The 18,786-nt window shown below is 49.7% G+C and overlaps 1 protein-coding gene across 1 annotated transcript in view; it reads left to right on the forward strand.

Moving 5' to 3' along the window:
• Positions 1 to 1,700: 1,700 nt before the first annotated feature.
• Positions 1,701 to 18,786, forward strand: part of abcc9 (ATP-binding cassette, sub-family C (CFTR/MRP), member 9) — a gene marked incomplete at both ends in the record, with an annotated part of 69,045 nt that continues 51,959 nt past the window's right edge. The window contains 13 exon segments of the mRNA XM_080492426.1: positions 1,701 to 1,848; positions 5,339 to 5,480; positions 5,569 to 5,690; positions 5,804 to 5,970; positions 6,514 to 6,615; positions 7,130 to 7,273; positions 7,275 to 7,619; positions 13,034 to 13,198; positions 13,385 to 13,540; positions 14,411 to 14,545; positions 14,627 to 14,789; positions 17,830 to 17,870; positions 17,943 to 18,085. Of these exon segments, the coding sequence (XP_080348552.1) occupies positions 1,701 to 1,848; positions 5,339 to 5,480; positions 5,569 to 5,690; positions 5,804 to 5,970; positions 6,514 to 6,615; positions 7,130 to 7,273; positions 7,275 to 7,619; positions 13,034 to 13,198; positions 13,385 to 13,540; positions 14,411 to 14,545; positions 14,627 to 14,789; positions 17,830 to 17,870; positions 17,943 to 18,085 (1,973 nt within the window).

Here is an 18,786-nt window from a genome sequence, read left to right on the forward strand (position 1 = left end):
CATGCTGATTTTAACACTGTTTAGTTTCCTGAAGGTTCTTTTAACCGTTTTTATCAGGCTGCATTAATAAAACATGTTGTAGATTCGAACCGAAGCCGAAGCTAAATGTTCTTTTCTTTCCCTTTATCCTGTTAATACTTATTTATTTTAACTCTTCAGTCTGTTTCTTACAAGTTTGAAGCTTTTTTAAGTAAAAAAAAAAAAAAAAAAATAGGACAGTTTATTCTAATCAATATGGCATCGTTACCAAGGTTTTACTAAAAGTGTTTTCTAGAAGTTTAAAAGTTTAGAAAAAGGATCAGACTTTATAAAGACGCCGCCTGTTTATCACCTGACGCCAGAAATGTCTCTAAGTTATAATTTCTCAACAAGGTAGTAAAATACGCTTTGACCCAAACAAAGATGGCGACAGGAAGTCGCAGAATCGGTTAAAATTGTTTGATTTTAGTTCCAACGGGAGACGGGATGGATGTTGATTTCTGAAACTTTGACAATAACGGTAATGATGAACTCATGGTGGCTTCATGAAGCTGGGAAACAAGGACGTTTGGGAAGGTCCCGCTTCCCAGTTCACCCGCAAAAACTCTACTCCGATACAATCCTTCCCACACAAAACAAAAAGTCAGTGTTGATACAGAAATGATGTGTTTGTGGCCAGTTAACCATGTACTCAGCTAATTTCCCAAATAGGAACAGTTTCTGTGAAATGAGGCACTCAAATAATTCTTGACCCAAACAAAGATGGCCGACCGGATGCAGTAAGTGTGTCTGTGTGAAGCCAGGAAGAGACCCGATGGAGAAACTCCTATTTTATGTCACATTTGGTTTGATTGTTTTCTGTGAGAACACGATGGATTAAATTTTACCTCAACACAGATCGAAAACTACAGTTTTTAGTAGCTAATGAAGTATTGTAGGCTGATCTAATGAAGAGTGGTTAGAAATAGAGATTATTTCTCAGCAAGGCACCAAAATACAACACTTGACCCAAACAAAGATGGCCGACTGGATACGGGATTTGTTTGTTGTTCAAGAAATTACCAGTTTGTCAAAATATTAAAGCAGTTTAAAGTGTTTCATGGGTAAACTGGGAAACTCAGAAAGATACCAGCTGGTAATATCCCACCTCCCAGCAGGGAATATCTCACCTCCCAGCTGGGAATATCCCACCTCCCAGCAGGGAATATCCCACCTCCCAGCAGGGAATATCTCACCTCCCAGCTGGGAATATCCCACCTCCCAGCAGGGAATATCCCACCTCCCAGCTGGGAATATCCCACCTCCTAGCTGGGAATATCCCACCTCCCAGCTGGGAATATCCCACCTCCCAGCAGGGAATATCCCATCTCCCAGCAGGGAATATCCCACCTCCCAGCAGGGAATGTCCCACCTCCCAGCAGGGAATATCCCACCTCCCAGTTGGGAAACTGAAGCCAGTATTATCTGTAGATGTTGTGTTGCATTTTTTATATTCATGTTGTGGTGTGGTACTAGTAGTGACCCCTGTGGGCCACCGTACCTAATGCCTCTGCCTCCTGTGATCTGGTCCCTGGTGGTCTCTAGCGGTCCCTGGTGGTCCCTGGTGGTCTCTAGTGGTCTCTAGTGGTCTCTAGTGGTCTCTAGCGGTCACTGGTGGTCCCTGGTGGTCCCTGGTCTCCACAGATCGGCTCCAGGTCCGGGGGAAGCGGTCCGCCGGGGGCATGGCCTTGTCGTTCTGTGGCAACAACAAGACGCTCACTCCGTACAGCGTGGAACAGGGCGTGCTGAACAATGGCTGCTTCGTGGACGCTCTCAACCTGGTCCCTCACGTCTTCCTGCTCTTCATCACCTTCCCCATCCTCTTCATCGGTAAGCAGCACGCCGCCCGAGTCGTCAGCAGGAAAGTAAAGTTCGAGTTCCACATCGAGAGCATATATCACGTTCATGTTCAAACCCTCCTGACCTCCCTGGAACTGACTGAGCAAAACCTGTTTGGAGGAGCTGCTGTGTGTGTGTGTGTGTGTGTGTGTGTGTGTGTGTGTGTGTGTGTGTGTGTGTGTGTGTGTGTGTGTGTGTGTGTGTGTGTGTGTGTGTGTGTGTGTGTGTGTGTGTGTGTGTGTGTGTGTGTGTGTGTGTGTGTGTGTGTGTGTGTGTGTGTGTGTGTGTGCGTGCGTGCATGCGTTAAACATTTTAAGGATTATTATGTTAGAGGAGGAAGGTGCTCTATAATCTGGATGTTAGAGGACGACGCTCTATAATCTGATGTTAGAGGAGGGAGGTGCTCTATAATCTGAATGTTAGAGAAGGAATATGCTCTATAATCTGATGTTAGAGGAGGGAGACGCTCTATAATCTGATGTTAGAGGGGGAGATGCTCTATAATCTGATGTTAGAGGGGACGATGTGCTATAATCTGATGTTAGAGGAGGAAGACGCTCTATAATCTGATGTTAGAGGAGGACGATGCTCTATAATCTGGATGTTAGAGGAGGGAGATGCTCTATAATCTGGGAGACCAGTGTATTGAAAGATGGCAGCTTCTGCTCAGAATAATATTGAAGTATTAAGTTTCTAACACGTTTGTTTTGTTTGTTGATTAAACTCTTTTTGGCTTTTATTTTGTTGAAATGTCTATTAACTCTTCTTCCTGTTGAGCTTTGCCTCTCGGCTGGTGAAGGTCAGCGCCGTACAGGAAGTGGTGTTGGCTAAAGAAGGCAGAGCAGAAAGCTGCTCCGGGTTCTACTGAGCAGCTGCCTGCTGTAATCTGCTCTAATCTCGAAGCAGATGAGTTGGTGTCAGTCGCTCCTGGAGGACTTTTCTCGACACCAGAGTGAAGATTAAGGAGCTTTGGAGGAAATTTGAGATCAGACACCAGAGATGAGGGGGCCTGGTTCTGCAGGAAACCTCAAATAATCCAGTTTCATCTCAGATGTTTAATCTGCTGGAACCAGAGTGTCAGTACCGGCTGGAGCCACGAGAGCGTTAGTGAATCACGTCACTCTGAACAGAGGAGGCGCTCATGCTTCCAGCATTGATGATTTCTGAAGCGATGAGCATCGTTTACTAAACGACTCCACCCACCACACCCAGGGGGCGCTAGCATAACGTCAGACATGATGGACGTTTACAGATTAACAGGAAGCTGCTGGAGAGCAACAGATCAGTGTGTCTGAACTGGACCGAGCGTTTGGCTGGTTTGAGGCTTTCTGTTTTTGTGAGACTTTGTGAGGCTTCGTGAGACTTTGTGAGGCTTTGTGAGGCTTTGTGAGGCTTCGTGAGGCTTCGTGAGACTTCGTGAGGCTTTGTGAGGCTTTGTGAGGCTTTGTGAGGCTTCGTGAGGCTTCATGAGGCTTTGTGAGGCTTCGTGAGGCTTCGTGAGACTTCGTGAGGCTTTGTGAGGCTTCGTGAGGACGGATCGGACCAGAGTCTCAGCGAGCTGAGTCGTTCTGATCTCTCAAGTCCTCGGACTCTAACGTGGTTCTTTCAGTTCCACACCAAATTTGTGTGAAAAACCTTTTAGACAGAAACACGAAACATCTTCTGGGTCGACACGAAGTATTTTTATGTTGGACAATCGAAGGTTTCCTGTTGGATCAGACGATGAAAACTCAATTCCTGTTGGGGGATCCCGACCAGGAAACCATGAAAAGAGGATCGATGTTGAACGACCACAGACTGCATCAACTGGTTTGTAGCTCCACCAACTGGTCTGTAGCTCCGCCAACTGGTCTGTAACTCCACCAGTTGGTCTGTAGCTCCACCAGCTGGTTTGTAGCTCCACCAGTTGGTCTGTAGCTCCACCAGTTCATCTGTAGCTCCACCAGCTGGTCTGTAGCTCCACCAGTTCATCTGTAGCTCCACCAGCTGGTCTGTAGCGCCACCAGTTTGTCTGTAGCTCCACCAGTTTGTCTGTAGCTCCGCCAGCTGGTCTGTAGCTCCACCAGTTGGTCTGTAGCTCCACCAGTTCGTCTGTAGCTCCGCCAGCTGGTCTGTAGCTCCACCAGTTGGTCTGTAGCTCCACCAGCTGGTTTGTAGCTCCACCAGTTCATCTGTAGCTCCACCAGCTGGTCTGTAGTGCCATCAGCTGGTCTGTAGCTCCACCAGCTGGTTTGTAGCTCCACCAGTTCATCTGTAGCTCCACCAGTTGGTCTGTAGCTCCACCAGCTGGTCTGTAGCTCCACCAGCTGGTTTGTAGCTCCACCAGTTCATCTGTAGCTCCACCAGCTGGTCTGTAGCTCCACCAGTTCATCTGTAGCTCCACCAGCTGGTCTGTAGTGCCATCAGCTGGTCTGTAGCTCCACCAGCTGGTTTGTAGCTCCACCAGTTCATCTGTAGCTCCACCAGCTGGTCTGTAGCTCCACCAGCTGGTTTGTAGCTCCACCAGTTCATCTTTAGCGCCACCAGTTGGTCTGTAGCTCCACCAGCTGGTCTGTAGCTCCACCAGCTGGTTTGTAGCTCCACCAGTTCATCTGTAGCTCCACCAGCTGGTCTGTAGCTCCACCAGCTGGTTTGTAGCTCCACCAGTTTGTCTGTAGCTCCACCAGCTGGTCTGTAGCTCCACCAGTTTGTCTGTAGCTCCACCAACTGGTTTGTAGCTCCACCAGCTGGTCTGTAGCTGCACACCTCCATACCTCCACCCCAGAGTGACGTTTAACGCTCCAGCAGAGACACAGCTGATGTAATAATGTTATAAATCTTCAACTCACTATGTTATAACGCTGCGTTTGATAATAACTTGTTTTGCACCAGTTATTATAAATGTGTGTAAAATGATTCATCTCAGTCTGGTTCCATTAAAAAATCTGGTTTCATTTATGAAGAAAATAAAAATGTCTGTTGGTTTGTAACTTTCTAACTCTCCCAGCCGCGATGGCAGCGGACATGAAAAGTTCTACTTGGTTTGGATCTTGATTCTGCCGTCGTTAAGTTGTCCAACTGAATCAGATTGTTTTTACTCAGTAAACACAGAACCATGTATCCTGAAGAAGTTTATTACAAAATGCAACAAATTATTACATTTTCTTAAAAAAAAGTGGAAACAGACACATTTTGTAACGACTCCTGTCTTAACAAGTTTTACATAATGAGTTGAAAATGTGTTACATTATTACATAATGTGGTGCGACCCACACACACACACACACACACACACACACACACACACACACACACACACACACGCACTGGTCAAACAGTCGGGGTGTTTTGGAGTAAATCTAATTAAAAGACTTTGGAGGAAACCTGATGGGTGTGTGTGTGTGTGTGTGTGTGTGTGTGTGTGTGTGTGTGTGTGTGTGTGTGTGTGTGTGTGTGTGTGTGTGTGTGTGTGTGTGTGTGTGTGTGTGTGTGTGTGTGTCAGGTTGGGGCAGCCAGAGCTCCAAAGTGCAGATCCATCACAACACGTGGCTCCACTTCCCGGGACACAACATGCGGTGGATCCTCACCTTCCTGCTGCTCTTCGTCCACGTGTGCGAGTTCGCCGAGGGGATCGTCTCCAGCGAGTGAGGCCTCGCCGCCGCCGCCGCCGCCTCAACCTTGAACCCAGAGCGCCACGTTGTGATGGAGGAATGTGTGTGTTTCCTCCTGCAGGGTGATGACGACCAATCCGCTCCACCTCTTCATGCCGGCGTTCATGGGCTTCATCGCCGCCACCACGTCGGTGGTTTACTACCACAACATCGAGACGTCCAACTTCCCCAAGCTGCTGCTGGGTGAGAGCGCTGGCCGCCGCCGCCGCCACCACCGCCGCCGCCGCCGCCGCTTCGGGTCGTGCTTGTAGATGTGATGACTGACGGCGCTGTGTGTCTGGTCTCCTGTGTGGCAGTGCTGTTCATCTACTGGGTGCTGGCGTTCATCACCAAGTCCATCAAGCTGTGGAAGTACACCGAGTACTTGGTGGGGCCGCAGCATCTGCGCTTCTGCATCACGGCGCTGCTGGTCATCCTGTACGGACTCCTGATGGCCGTCGAGATCAACGTCATCCGAGTCCGAGTGAGCGGCCGCACTTCCTGCTGCCAGAAGTTTCCCCTCCTACGAACCGCGCACGTTTCTTACCTGTAATTTGACACCAGGATCATTGGCCAGCCAGCTGCTGCCGGGCCTCGACAGGCTTTTCTGGATACGTCACGTTCTTCAGGCCAAATACTGGGTGTTTGAGTACTGCAGTATTTGGTTGGAAGAAACCAGTTCAGGTTCAGTTTCATTGAAATCGTTTCTTTGGGTTGTACCAGGTTGTGCCAGTTTTTAACACCACTGAGCACCAAGTTCTTGTAATTTGACAGCAGCTTCAATCGCTTAATGAAATCCCTTCATGAGGTCAAAATCTGCAGCTCAGAACCGATTGAAGCTTCGTCTGAAGCTTCGTCTGAAGCTTCGTCTTCAACGTCTGCGAAGCTCTTCATTATTCAGCTGTGACGATTGATTGACTGTAATTTGACCCCAGGCTCATTGTCTGGCCTGTTTGTCTGTAACATTTATCTGTAAAGTTCTGAAGCCCTGCAGGAGTTTCACGGTGTCCTTGTGTCTCCTCTGTAGAAATACGTTTTCTTTGCCAACCCTCAGAAGGTGAAGCCTCCAGAAGACCTGCAGGATCTCGGAGTTCGATTCCTGCAGCCGTTTGTCAACCTGCTGTCAAAGGTCAACCACCCAAACTTCTCCACCCAAACCTCTCCACCTAAACCTTTCTACCCAAACCTCTCCAACCAAACCTCTCCACCCAAACCTCTCCACCTAAATCTCCCCACCCACACGTCTCCACCCAAATGTCTCCACCCAAACCACTCCACCTAAACCTCTCTACCCAAACGTCTCCACCTAAACCTCTCCACCTAAACTTTTCCACCCAAACCTCTCCACCTAAACCTCTCCACCTAAATCTCTCCACCCAAAGTCCTCCACCCAAACCTCTCCACCTAAACCTCTGCACCCAAACCTCTCCACCTAAATCTCTCCACCAAAACCTCTCCACCCAAACCTCTCCACCTAAACCTCTCCACCCAACAATATCCACCCAAATATCTCCACCCAAACTTCTCCACCCAAACCTCTCCACCCAAACTTCTCCACATAAACCTTTCCACCAAAGCTTCTCCACCCAAGCTTCTCCATCCTAACTCTGATGTAACAGGAAGTGCCTCCATCTTGTCTCCAGGCCACATACTGGTGGATGAATCCTCTGATCATGGGCGCTCACAAGAGGCCCATCGAGCTGAAGAAGATCGGGAAGCTGCCCATCGCCATGCGAGCGCTCACCAACTACCTGCGACTGAAGGACGCGTACGAAGACCAGAGGGTGAGGAGGGCCGGGGGGCGAGCCGGGCCGGGGGGGGCGAGCCGGGCCGGGGGTGGGGTGGGACGAGGTTGAGGCGGGAGGGCGAGCCGGCAGGAGGGAGGGGGCGAGTCGAACCGGTTTCATCCATGTGATTTCACTCTCTGGTCTCACTCCGCAGACGGCCGAGGACCCCGACCGGGCGCCGTCCATCTGGAGGTCGATGTACCGGGCGTTCGGACGGCCCATCCTGCTCAGCAGCACCTTCAGGTACCTGGCCGACCTGCTGGGCTTTGCCGGGCCGCTCTGCATCTTGGGCATCGTCAAGTACCTCAACAAGAAGAGCGAGATCTCCGAGGAGGACAAGACTAAGGTGAGGGGGCGTGTCCATCCTCCCTCGTTCGGAGTGAAGAGACACGCAGTCACACTTTGTCTTTGTAACGTCGTTAGTCTGAACCTTGTTGTTTCCACGTCCGTTTCCTACTTCTGTTGCGTGGTACTGAGCCACATTGCTATGGTGACTTTCAGGGCACGGTGGAGCAGTGGTTTGCTCTCGTGTCTCACAGTGGGAGGGTCCCCGGTTAAAGTTTCTCCAGTCCCAGAATTAAAATTTAAAGCCAAATGATGACTGGAGTGTTGTGCTGCACTAGAATGCTCACCTGTCCAGACTGACTGCTCACCTGTCCAGACTGAGGAGAGGGTGTGGCCTTCAGGAGAGGGTGTGGCCTTCAGGAGAGGGTGTGGCCTTCAGGAGAGAGTGTGGCCTTCAGGAGGTGGTGTGGCCTTCAGGAGAGGGTGTGGCCTTCAGGAGGGGGTGTGGCCTTCAGGAGAGGGTGTGGCCTTCAGGAGAGGGTGTGGCCTTCAGGAGGTGGTGTGGCCTTCAGGAGAGGGTGTGGCCTTCAGGAGGGGGTGTGGCCTTCAGGAGAGGGTGTGGCCTTCAGGAGAGGGTGTGGCCTTCAGGAAAGGGTGTGGCCTTCAGGAGAGGGTGTGGCCTTCAGGAGGCGGTGTGGCCTTCAGGAGAGGGTGTGGCCTTCAGGAGAGGGTGTGGCCTTCAGGAGGTGGTGTGGCCTTCAGGAGAGGGTGTGGCCTTCAGGAGAGGGTGTGGCCTTCAGGAGAGGGTGTGGCCTTCAGGAGAGAGTGTGGCCTTCAGGAGAGGGTGTGGCCTTCAGGAGAGAGTGTGGCCTTCAGGAGAGAGTGTGGCCTTCAGGAGAGGGTGTGGCCTTCAGGAGAGAGTGTGGCCTTCAGGAGAGGGTGTGGCCTTCAGGAGAGAGTGTGGCCTTCAGGAGAGAGTGTGGCCTTCAGGAGAGAGTGTGGCCTTCAGGAGAGAGTGTGGCCTCGTGGCTGTTGATTTGTCATTTGGGCTATGAAAAGCACAAAATGCTGACACTTTCTAACCTATATGTACTGTAAGCTCCCAGAAATTGAAAAAAGAATTATAATTATTTTATAATTGAACCAAATGATCAAAATGAATATTTTATTCATTTAAATTCAGCCTTGGGTAGGTACTGCATTGACGGTTACACCTGGACAGGTAGTCCAGGTGTAACCGTCAAACTAAAAGTCTGAAGGCGTCGGTTCCATGACTTTAAAATCACCTGAAGTTAGAAGTTGGAGCTGAAGCAGCTTCGGCTTTTCCAGCATCAGAAACTTTATCTGGTAGAAAAAGACACGTCAGTTCCTCCTTCTCCTCCTGCTCCTCCTCCTCCTCCTCCTGCTCCTCATCCTCCTCCTCCTCCTCCTCCTCCTCCTCCTCCTCCTCCTCCTCCTTCTCCTCCTGCTCCTGCTCCTCCTCTTCCTCCTCCTCCTCCTCCTTCTCCTCCTCCTCCTCATCCTCCTGCTCCTGCTCCTGCTAATGCTCCTCCTCTTCCTCCTCCTCCTGCTCCTCCTCCTCCTCCTCCTGCTCCTCATCCTTCTCCTCCTGCTCCTGCTCCTCCTCCTGCTCCGGCTCCTGCTCCTCCTCTTCCTCCTCCTCCTGCTCCTGCTCCTCCTCCTCCTTCTCCTCCTGCTCCTGCTCCTCCTCTTCCTCCTCCTCCTGCTCCTCCTCCTCCTCCTCCTCCTTCTCCTTCTCCTCCTGCTCCTGCTCCTCCTCTTCCTCCTCCTCCTGCTCCTCCTCCTCCTCCTCCTCCTCCTTCTCCTCCTGCTCCTGCTCCTCCTCTTCCTCCTCCTCCTGCTCCTCCTCCTCCTCCTCTTCCTACTCCTCCTCCTCCTTCTCCTCCTGCTCCTCCTCCTCCTTCTCCTCCTGCTCCTGCTCCTCCTCTTCCTCCTCTTCCTCCTCCTCCTGCTCCTCCTGCTCCTCCTCTTCCTCCTCCTCCTGCTCCTGCTCCTCCTCCTCCTCCTCCTCCTCCTCCTCCTCCTCCTCCTCCTCCTCCTCCTCCTCCTCCTGCTCCTCCTCCTCCTCCTCCTTCTCCTCCTGCTCCTGCTCCTCCTCTTCCTCCTCCTCCTGCTCCTCCTCCTCCTCCTCCTCCTCCTCCTCCTCCTCTTCCTACTCCTCCTCCTCCTGCTCCTCCTTCTCCTCCTGCTCCTTCTCCTCCTGCTCCTGCTCCTCCTCTTCCTCCTCCTCCTGCTCCTCCTCTTCCTCCTCCTCCTCCTCCTGCTCCTGCTCCTCCTCCTCCTCCTCCTCCTCCTCCTCTTCCTCCTCCTCCTGCTCCTCCTCCTCCTCCTCCTCCTCCTCCTCCTCCTCCTCCCTTTAGGCCTCAGGTTGTGCTCGTTGACATTGAGTGTAAATGTTGGGAGCAGATAGTGAGCAGGGCGGCTGCATTTCTCAGCGACGTGGAAAATTCTCCACTCAGCTCACACTCGGAGTGGAGGACAGCCGAGCGTCTCCGTACGTCAGGTTCAGCCGGAGTGTGTGAGGGATCAGATGTGATGCCAGAATAACACGCAGAACATTCCTGAATCTGATAAGACGTCACTGAAGCGGAGGTTCCTGCCTCCCGCGGCTCCACACGGAACTGCTATCACCATTTCTTTACTGTGTTCACTACATCACACACACACCAGTGTGGTGGGAATTCTAAAACTTTGAGGTGTGGACGGCAAAGCTGCACGTCTGTGGAAAACAAAGAAGTTCTTGGTTTGGGCGTTTTTGGTGTCTCTGGTGAGTCACAGCGCCCCTAAAGGACTGGCATATGTACTACATGCCCTCAGGCGTGGTGTTGAGTTCCTAGTGACGAGTGGGTGGGGCCTCAGTGCGCAAGTTGAAGAAAATTATTTTGAACAAATTGTAAAATAAACGAATCCGATCAGAGAGGATCTAAACTGGGTCAACGTATGATGATGATGATGATGATGTCATGGGGGCTGTTATGTTGGGTGGTCGGGGGCAAATGTTCAGGAGGGTTGGGGCAGCTGGGCAAACAGTCGGGGTGGGTGGACGCAGGGATCAAATGGTCGGGGGTCCGGGCAGCAGTACAAACAGTCGGGGTGGGTCGTGGCATTGGGGCAAATGGTCGGGGGGGTTGGGGCAGATAGTCGGGGTGTTTTGGAATAAATCTAATTAAAAGACTTTGGAGGAAACCTGATGGCAGAACGTTTAACACTGTGTGTGTGTGTGTGTGTGTGTGTGTGTGTGTGTGTGTGTGTGTGTGTGTGTGTGTGTGTGTGTGTGTGTGTGTGTGTGTGTCACTTGTTACACCTTATGTCCTCCTTTATGAGCTGATCAGTCCATGATGCCTCCTCTCTGCCACAGTGATCAATACGAACCACGAACTGCTGAGGTTAGAAACACGATTACTGGAGGGAGCGTGAGGGGGGCGGAGCCGCAGAGCCGCGGCCGCGGAGCCGCAGTCTCTCCTACTGGGTCACTCAGGCTACTGTTAGCATTAGCAGCTGTCTGTCTCTCTCCCACTACAGACACATTAACCCATTTCCACCGCACACAAAGTGCAGGAATGGAGTGGTATGGTCTGGTACGGTTCGGGTTTCCACCGCAAGAATTTGGGATTTTTCCGGAAATTACCTCTCCAAAAGTTGAAGCTTTTCCATCGCCCCTCCGTCGGGGTACTCAGGACAACAGAGCGGTCTGATGTTGAGGACCCGTTTGCTGATTGGTCAGTGATTCACTTCACGCCCTCAATATTTTAAAATGTCGGCGGTATGAATCCTCTGTTACCAGAATCTGCTTTGCACTGTTTTTTTTTTTTTTGCTGCTCAACTTTCCTGTTGGTCCCTAAAGAGCAGAAGCGAGGCAGGACGGACACCGGGACTCTGGAGCAGACGCTCCGACCGTAACTGATGCTCTACCGAGTCCACTCGTCTCGTTTCGTCATGTCACTGGCCGGTGCTCCATTGCGTGGGCCACCGCGTGCCGTCCGGGAGCTCCGCTTCCCTGACGCTTGTGTTCCAGAACCTGCCAGTGTGCGACGTGATGCAACGTGACGATCGTTGCATCACTTCGCACACGATCATGAAGCCGGGCCGGCGTTCGCTCTCTAGGAACCAACGTGGAAGTTACAGCTGCAGCTCTGTGGCTGCAAAAACAAAAAAGTCAACGAAACAACTCGTGCAAAGCGAGGATGTAAACAACAACAACAACAAAGGATTCAGAAGGTCCAGATCTGTCGCCCCGGCTGAGATTGCTGTTGTGACGTCACACATCTGCAGAACTCTAAACCCGCCTGCTTTTTAACTGAACTCTCTGAGGAGGAAACGCACCAGATTTGGCTCTGGGTAGCTTTACCATACCGCTCTGTACTGCTCCATACCGCTCCGTACCACTCTATACCACTCCGTATCGCTCTGTACCGCGCCGTTCCGCTCCGTACCACTCAATACCACTCCGTACCACTCCGTACCGCTCAATACCACTCCGTACGGCTCCATACCACTCCGTATCGCTCTGTACCGCGCCGTTCCGCTCCGTACCACTCAATACCACTCCGTACCACTCCGTACCGCTCAATACCACTCCGTACGGCTCCATACCACTCCGTATCGCTCCGTACTGCTCAATACCCCTCCGTACCGCTCTGTACTGCTCTGTACCGCACCGTACTGCTCCGTACTGCTCCATACCGCTACGTACCACTCCGTACTACTCAATACCACTCCGTATCGCTCCGTACTGCTCCGTAAATGTAGATTTTTCTTTTTGGAGACACTTTCTGTTCCTAGTAAACATCCAGCAGTATAAAGGAGATTTTCTGTGATTTTACTGGAGCAGTTTTTTGTTGTGATACAGTGACATCTAGTGGTTTCTTCCCCTTTGTCCTGTTCAGCAGCTTGGACAAATAATATGATGTGATCTAGAACCTTCTGGAGTCAGAACAGTTTTTACTCTTGAACATGAAGAGACCTGGAGTCTCCTCCTGCTGCTGCTTTTATTAGAAGATTACATGGCTGCTCTACACGGCCGGGGGGGAACGCTCACAGAGAGAGAGAAGAGAGAAGATTGAGGGGGAGAGAGAGAGAGATGGAGGGGGGGGGGGGGGGGGGGGGCATACAATACCCTTGTTAGTGCTACATATATTATTTGCAGTTATCTAATTGATCCAAATACTTTCCAACTGTTATTAGATTAAACCAGCCTGAGCAGCTCTATCTAGACAGTAACATTTTCTAGATTAAACCAGCCTGAGCAGCTCTATGACATCTAGTATTTACCGATGGTATGAACGAGTACTGTTTCACTTCTTAACATAACCAGCCGTACCATAAAAACAACAATAATAATCCAGTAGTTTTTTGGTTTTATTCGGGGTCATTGTTTCACTAATCCCACCACATTTAGAAAAGTAATTGTAATCAGTCAGCCGAAATCAGTTTTTCCCGTTGGCGTGTCTGCAGGGAACGTTCCTGGGCGTCTACTTCATGTCGACCACGGAGCTGCTGCAGAACAGCTCGGTGCTGGCCGTCCTGCTCTTCCTGGCTCTCGTGCTGCAGAGGACGTTCCTGCAGGCCTCGTACTACGTCACCATCGAGACGGGCATCAACCTGCGCGGAGCTCTGCTGGTGGGTGAAGCGAACGGTCCCAGTCAGATCCATGGAAAGGAAAAGTGCTGAGCAGCAGAGAAAACATCGATGAGCTAGAACCACGACAAACACTAAAACTGAAACGGCTCTTCTTGTCCTGATCTTTTCTCCGAACACGTCCGTCCGTCTCTGTTATCGTGTGATTTGTCGTGTCTCATCATCCAGGCCATGATTTACAACAAGATCCTGCGTCTGTCCACGTCCAACATGTCGATGGGGGAGATGACTCTGGGGCAGATCAACAACCTGGTTGCTATAGAAACCAACCAGCTGATGTGGTTCCTGTTCCTGTGCCCCAACCTGTGGGCCATGCCAGTGCAGGTGTGTGTGTGTGTGTGTGTGTGTGTGTGTGTGTGTGTGTGTGTGTCCCCAGTGTTCAGTGTGTGTTCAGTGTGTGTGTGTGTGTGTGTGTGTCCCCAGTGTTCAGTGTGTGTTCAGTGTGAGTGTGTGTGTGTGTGTGTGTGTGTGTGTGTGTGTGTGTGTGTGTGTGTGTGTGTGTGTGTGTGTGTGTGTGTGTGTGTGTGTGTGTGTGTGTGTGTGTGTGTGTGTGTGTGTGTGTGTGTGTGTGTGTGCGTGTGTGTGTGTGTGTGTGTCCCCAGTGTTCAGTGTGTGTTCAGTGTGTGTGTGTGTGTGTGTGTCCCCAGTGTTCAGTGTGTGTTCAGTGTGAGTGTGTGTGTGTGTGTGTGTGTGTGTGTGTGTGTGTGTGTGTCCAGTGTCCAGTGTCCAGTGTCCAGTGTGTGTTCAGTGTGTGTGTGTGTGTGTATCCCCAGTGTTCAGTGTGTGTTCAGTGTGAGTGTGTGTGTGTCCAGTGTCCAGTGTGTTCAGTGTGAGTGTGTGTGTGTGTGTGTGTGTGTGTGTGTGTGTGTGTGTGTGTGTGTGTGTGTGTGTGTGTGTGCGTGTGTGCGTGTGTGTGTGTGTCCCCAGTGTTCAGTGTGTGTTCAGTGTGTGTGTGTGTGTGTGTGTGTGTCCCCAGTGTTCAGTGTGTGTTCAGTGTGAGTGTGTGTGTGTGTGTGTGTGTGTGTGTGTGTGTGTGTGTGTGTGTGTGTGTGTGTGTGTGTCCAGTGTCCAGTGTCCAGTGTGTGTTCAGTGTGTGTGTGTGTGTGTATCCCCAGTGTTCAGTGTGTGTTCAGTGTGAGTGTGTGTGTGTCCAGTGTCCAGTGTGTTCAGTGTGAGTGTGTGTGTCCTGCTCAGATCGTGATGGGGGTCATCCTGCTGTACTACCTGCTGGGGCCCAGCTCCCTGGTGGGGGCGGCGGTCATCGTGCTGCTGGCTCCGGTCCAGTACCTCATCGCCACCAAGTTGGCAGACACCCAGAAGAGCACGCTGGTGAGCAGCCACTTCCTGTTGTGCTCTGGACAGCGCACTGTGGGGGTGTCCTGAGGTTGGACCTGCTGCTGTCTGTTCCAGGAACACTCCACCGACCGCCTGAAGAAGACCTCGGAGATCCTGAAGGGCATCAAGCTGCTGAAGCTCTACGCCTGGGAGAACATCTTCTGTGACAGCGTGGAGGAAACCAGAGGCAAGGAGCTCACCAGCCTGAGGACCTTCGCCTTCTACACCTCCATGTCCAGTAAGACCGAGTGCTTCCCCTACATGGAGCCACTCTGTAGTGACTCTGTATTGAATCTGTATAGACTCAATTGACTCTCTAGTGACTCTGTAGAGACCAGTGACTCTAATGACTCTGTAATGACTCTGTATTGACTCTGTATAGACTCTGTATAGACTCTGACTCTGTAGTGACTCTGTAGAGACCAGTGACTCTAATGACTCCGTAGAGACTCTGTAGTGACTCTAATGACTCTCTATTGACTCTGTAGAGACTAGTGACTCTAATGACTCTGTAGTGACTCTATTGACTCTGTAGAGACTCTGTATTGACTCTGTATAGACTCTGACTCTGTAGTGACTCTGTAGTGACTCTGTAGTGACTCTGTATTGACTCTGTAGTGACTGACTCTGTAGTGACTCTGACTCTATTGACTCTGTAGTGACTCTGTATGTACTCTGACTTTGTAGTGACTCTGTAGTGACTCTGTAGAGACTCAATTGACTCCCTAGTGACTCTGTAGAGACCAGTGACTCTAATGACTCCGTAGAGACTCTGTAGTGACTCTAATGACTCTCTATTGACTCTGTAGAGACGAGTGACTCTAATGACTCTGTAGTGACTCTATTGACTCTGTAGAGACTCTGTAGAGACTAGTGACTCTAATGACTGTAGTGACAGTGACTCTGTAGTGACTCTGTAGTGACTCTATTGACTCTGTAGAGACTCTGTCGAGACGAGTGACTCTAATGACTCTGTAGTCACTCTAATGACTCTGTAGTCACTCTGTAGTGACTCTAATGACTCTGTAGAGACTCTGTAGAGACTGTCGTGACTCTAATGACTCTGTAGAGACTCTGTAGAGACTCTGTGGAGACTGTCGTGACTCTAATGACTCTGTAGTCACTCTGTAGTGACTTTAATGACTCTGTAGTGACTCTAATGACTCTGTAGAGACTCTCTGGAGACTGTAGTGACTCTAATGACTCTGTAGTCACTCTGTAGTGACTCTAATGACTCTGTAGAGACTCTGTAGAGACTGTCGTGACTCTAATGACTCTGTAGTCACTCTGTAGTGACTTTAATGACTCTGTAGTGACTCTAATGACTCTGTAGAGACTCTATGGAGACTGTAGTGACTCTAATGACTCTGTAGTCACTCTGTAGTCACTCTGTAGTGACTTTAATGACTCTGTATTGACTCTACAGCTGCTCTGTATTGACTCCCTGAAGATAAAGCTTTTTAGTAATCAAAGATGATGTCAGCAAATCATGGGAGGTCATCTTCATTGACGTGAAGCTTCCAGTCAGGTGACCTGCTCTGTCTCCGTGTCCCAGGGCTGTAGTCAAGTCCACCTTTATCGAGTCCAGGACAAGTCCAAGTCGGGGCTTGTCGAGTCGAGGTCAAGTCCAAGTCACAAAGGTCCGAGTCCCAAGTCCAGATGAGATCAAGAGTAAAAAATATATTTTCACTACCACAAAATTAGAGAAATATCATCATACTCAACTCTTCTCATAGGGCTTTTCCACCAACAAGAACCAGGTTCTAGTTCAGGGCCGGTACCAGGACCAGTTCTTAAATGAGCAGCTCCAAAGAGCTGGTTCTTTTTCCACCATTAACGGAGCCAGTGAGAGCCACGTCACCGCGTCACTCCAAAACATTAAACGTCATTGATCTCAACAATTTCACACTGACAGTGCTCAGACAGGAACCAGGAGACGGACTGTAACAGTGGTTTAGTCCGGGTCGCTCCATCTAGTCTGACCTGAACCTCAGATGAAAACATTGAGTCTCCTCGTCGCTCTATTGCTGGTTTTTCAAACTCAATAATAATATTAATAATAATAAGGTGTATGAGTTTGGGTCTTATTTTTCAACATGTGACATGTGACAACCTTCTGTGTGCAGATAAACAACAAAAACATTTTCAAAAATTATTTTGTTGCTTTATTAAACTTTTCACCAAGATAAATTTTTTTAAACAAAAGTCATATCTGCTGTGTAAGGACTCAGTTTAAATTTTTTTTTTTTATCAAATATATATATATATCCTATATAGCCACTTCTGGGGCTGATTGGAGCTTGTAGCGGCTTGTTTTGGTCTTCAGGCTTTATGTTCGACAGAAGTAAACTTCACAGCAGCGCCCCCTGCTGGAGGCTGTCCCTCATTAAGGTACGTTAACAGTTAAAACCTCTGTTTGCTGGACTATTTATCTGTTCTTACAGGGTTCCTCGTAAGAGGTTCTCCTGAACACACAAGTTAGAGCCTTTAGACAAGGTGTGCGCAGTTTTTTTCGGGCGTCTTTTATCGAAGATTGAGCGTCAAAATGACGTCTGGCTGCCTCACACTGTCCAGGGAAACGGAGCTGCTGCTACTTCAACTGGGTGTCGCAGCAAAAGTAATACTGCCAATGACCGAGTCCGAGACAAGTCCGAGTCAAATACCAAAGAGTCCGAGACAAGTCTGAGTCAAATACCAAAGAGTCCGAGACAAGTCCAAGTCAAATACCAAAGAGTCCGAGACAAGTCCGAGTCAAATACCGAAGAGTCCGAGACAAGTCCGAGTCAAATACTGAAGAGTCCGAGACAAGTCCGAGTCAAATACTGAAGAGTCCGAGACAAGTCCGAGTCAAATACTAAAGAGTCCGAGACAAGTCTGAGTCAAATACTAAAGAGTCTGAGACAAGTCCAAGTGGAATACCAAGGAGTCCGATACAAGTCTGAGTCAAATACCAAAGAGTCCGAGACAAGTCTGAGTCAAATACCAAAGAGTCTGAGACAAGTCCAAGTGGAATACCAAGGAGTCCGAGACAAGTCCGAGTCAAATACCAAAGAGTCCGAGACAAGTCTGAGTCAAATACCAAAGAGTCTGATACAGGTCTGAGTCAAATACCAAAGAGTCTGATACAGGTCTGAGTCAAATACCAAAGAGTCTGATACAGGTCTGAGTCAAATACCAAAGAGTCCGAGACGACAAAAGGAACGTCTCGAGTCCGGACTCGAGGACTACAGCTCTGCCGTGTCCCTCACTGTTTTCTTGTCTCCTTGTTTTCCTGACAGTCTTCATGAACGCCGCCATTCCCATCGCTGCTGTCCTGGCGGTAAGACGAGTCCCGGAGACGTTGGCCAGCAGAAGAGCGTGCTCCAGCTGACGCTGTCCTGTTGTTTCCTAGACGTTTGTGATGCATCACTTCATCAACGAGTCTGGCCCCACCCACTACGAGGCCTTCGCCGCACTGGCGTTGTTCCACATCCTGGTCACGCCCCTCTTCCTGCTGTCCACCGTCGTCCGATTCGCTGTCAAGGCTCTGATCAGGTGTGTCAGCCAATCAGCTTCCAGCATGCCAACACTGCACCGGAACACATTACTTTGGTGTGGCTATAGTTCTTATATCGCAAAAGACAGGGCAAGCTGAAACGTCAAGTAAAAGTTACTTTCCCAGTTACTTTTTATTGGCAAGTAAGTAACTCCATTACATTACTAAGAAATAACTTGTGGTTACTAGTAACGGAACTAAATTGCGAAATTCCAGTAACTTTATTAAATATCTTATTAGGACCAACGGAAAACGTAATCCAAGAGTTACTTTTACAAGTTACTCGAGTTCCTTTTCGTTGGCAGGAAAGTGATGCTTGTTGTTGTAACCAGTGTTGCCACAGTTACCTTGAAAAAGTAATCTGATTACAGATTACTAGTTACTCCTTTAAAAAGTAACATAGTTACTTTACTGATTACTTGTTGTTAAAAGTAACTAAGTTAGATTACAAGTAACTTTTTAGTGCCGACAACACGCCACCTGATTAAAATGACAAAACTCACTTCTGATCCCTGTCTGACCTCCTGCTGAGACATATTTAACCTTTGACCTCCTGCTGAGACACATTTAACCTTTGACTTCCTGCTGAGACACATTTAACCTTTGACCTCCTGCTGAGACACATTTAACCTTTGACCTCCTGCTGAGACACATTTAACCTTTGACTTCCTGCTGAGACATGTTTAACCTTTGACCTCCT

This window comes from Lipophrys pholis (assembly GCF_963383615.2).
Source record: "Lipophrys pholis genome assembly, chromosome: 22".
Lineage (NCBI taxonomy): Eukaryota > Metazoa > Chordata > Actinopteri > Blenniiformes > Blenniidae > Lipophrys > Lipophrys pholis.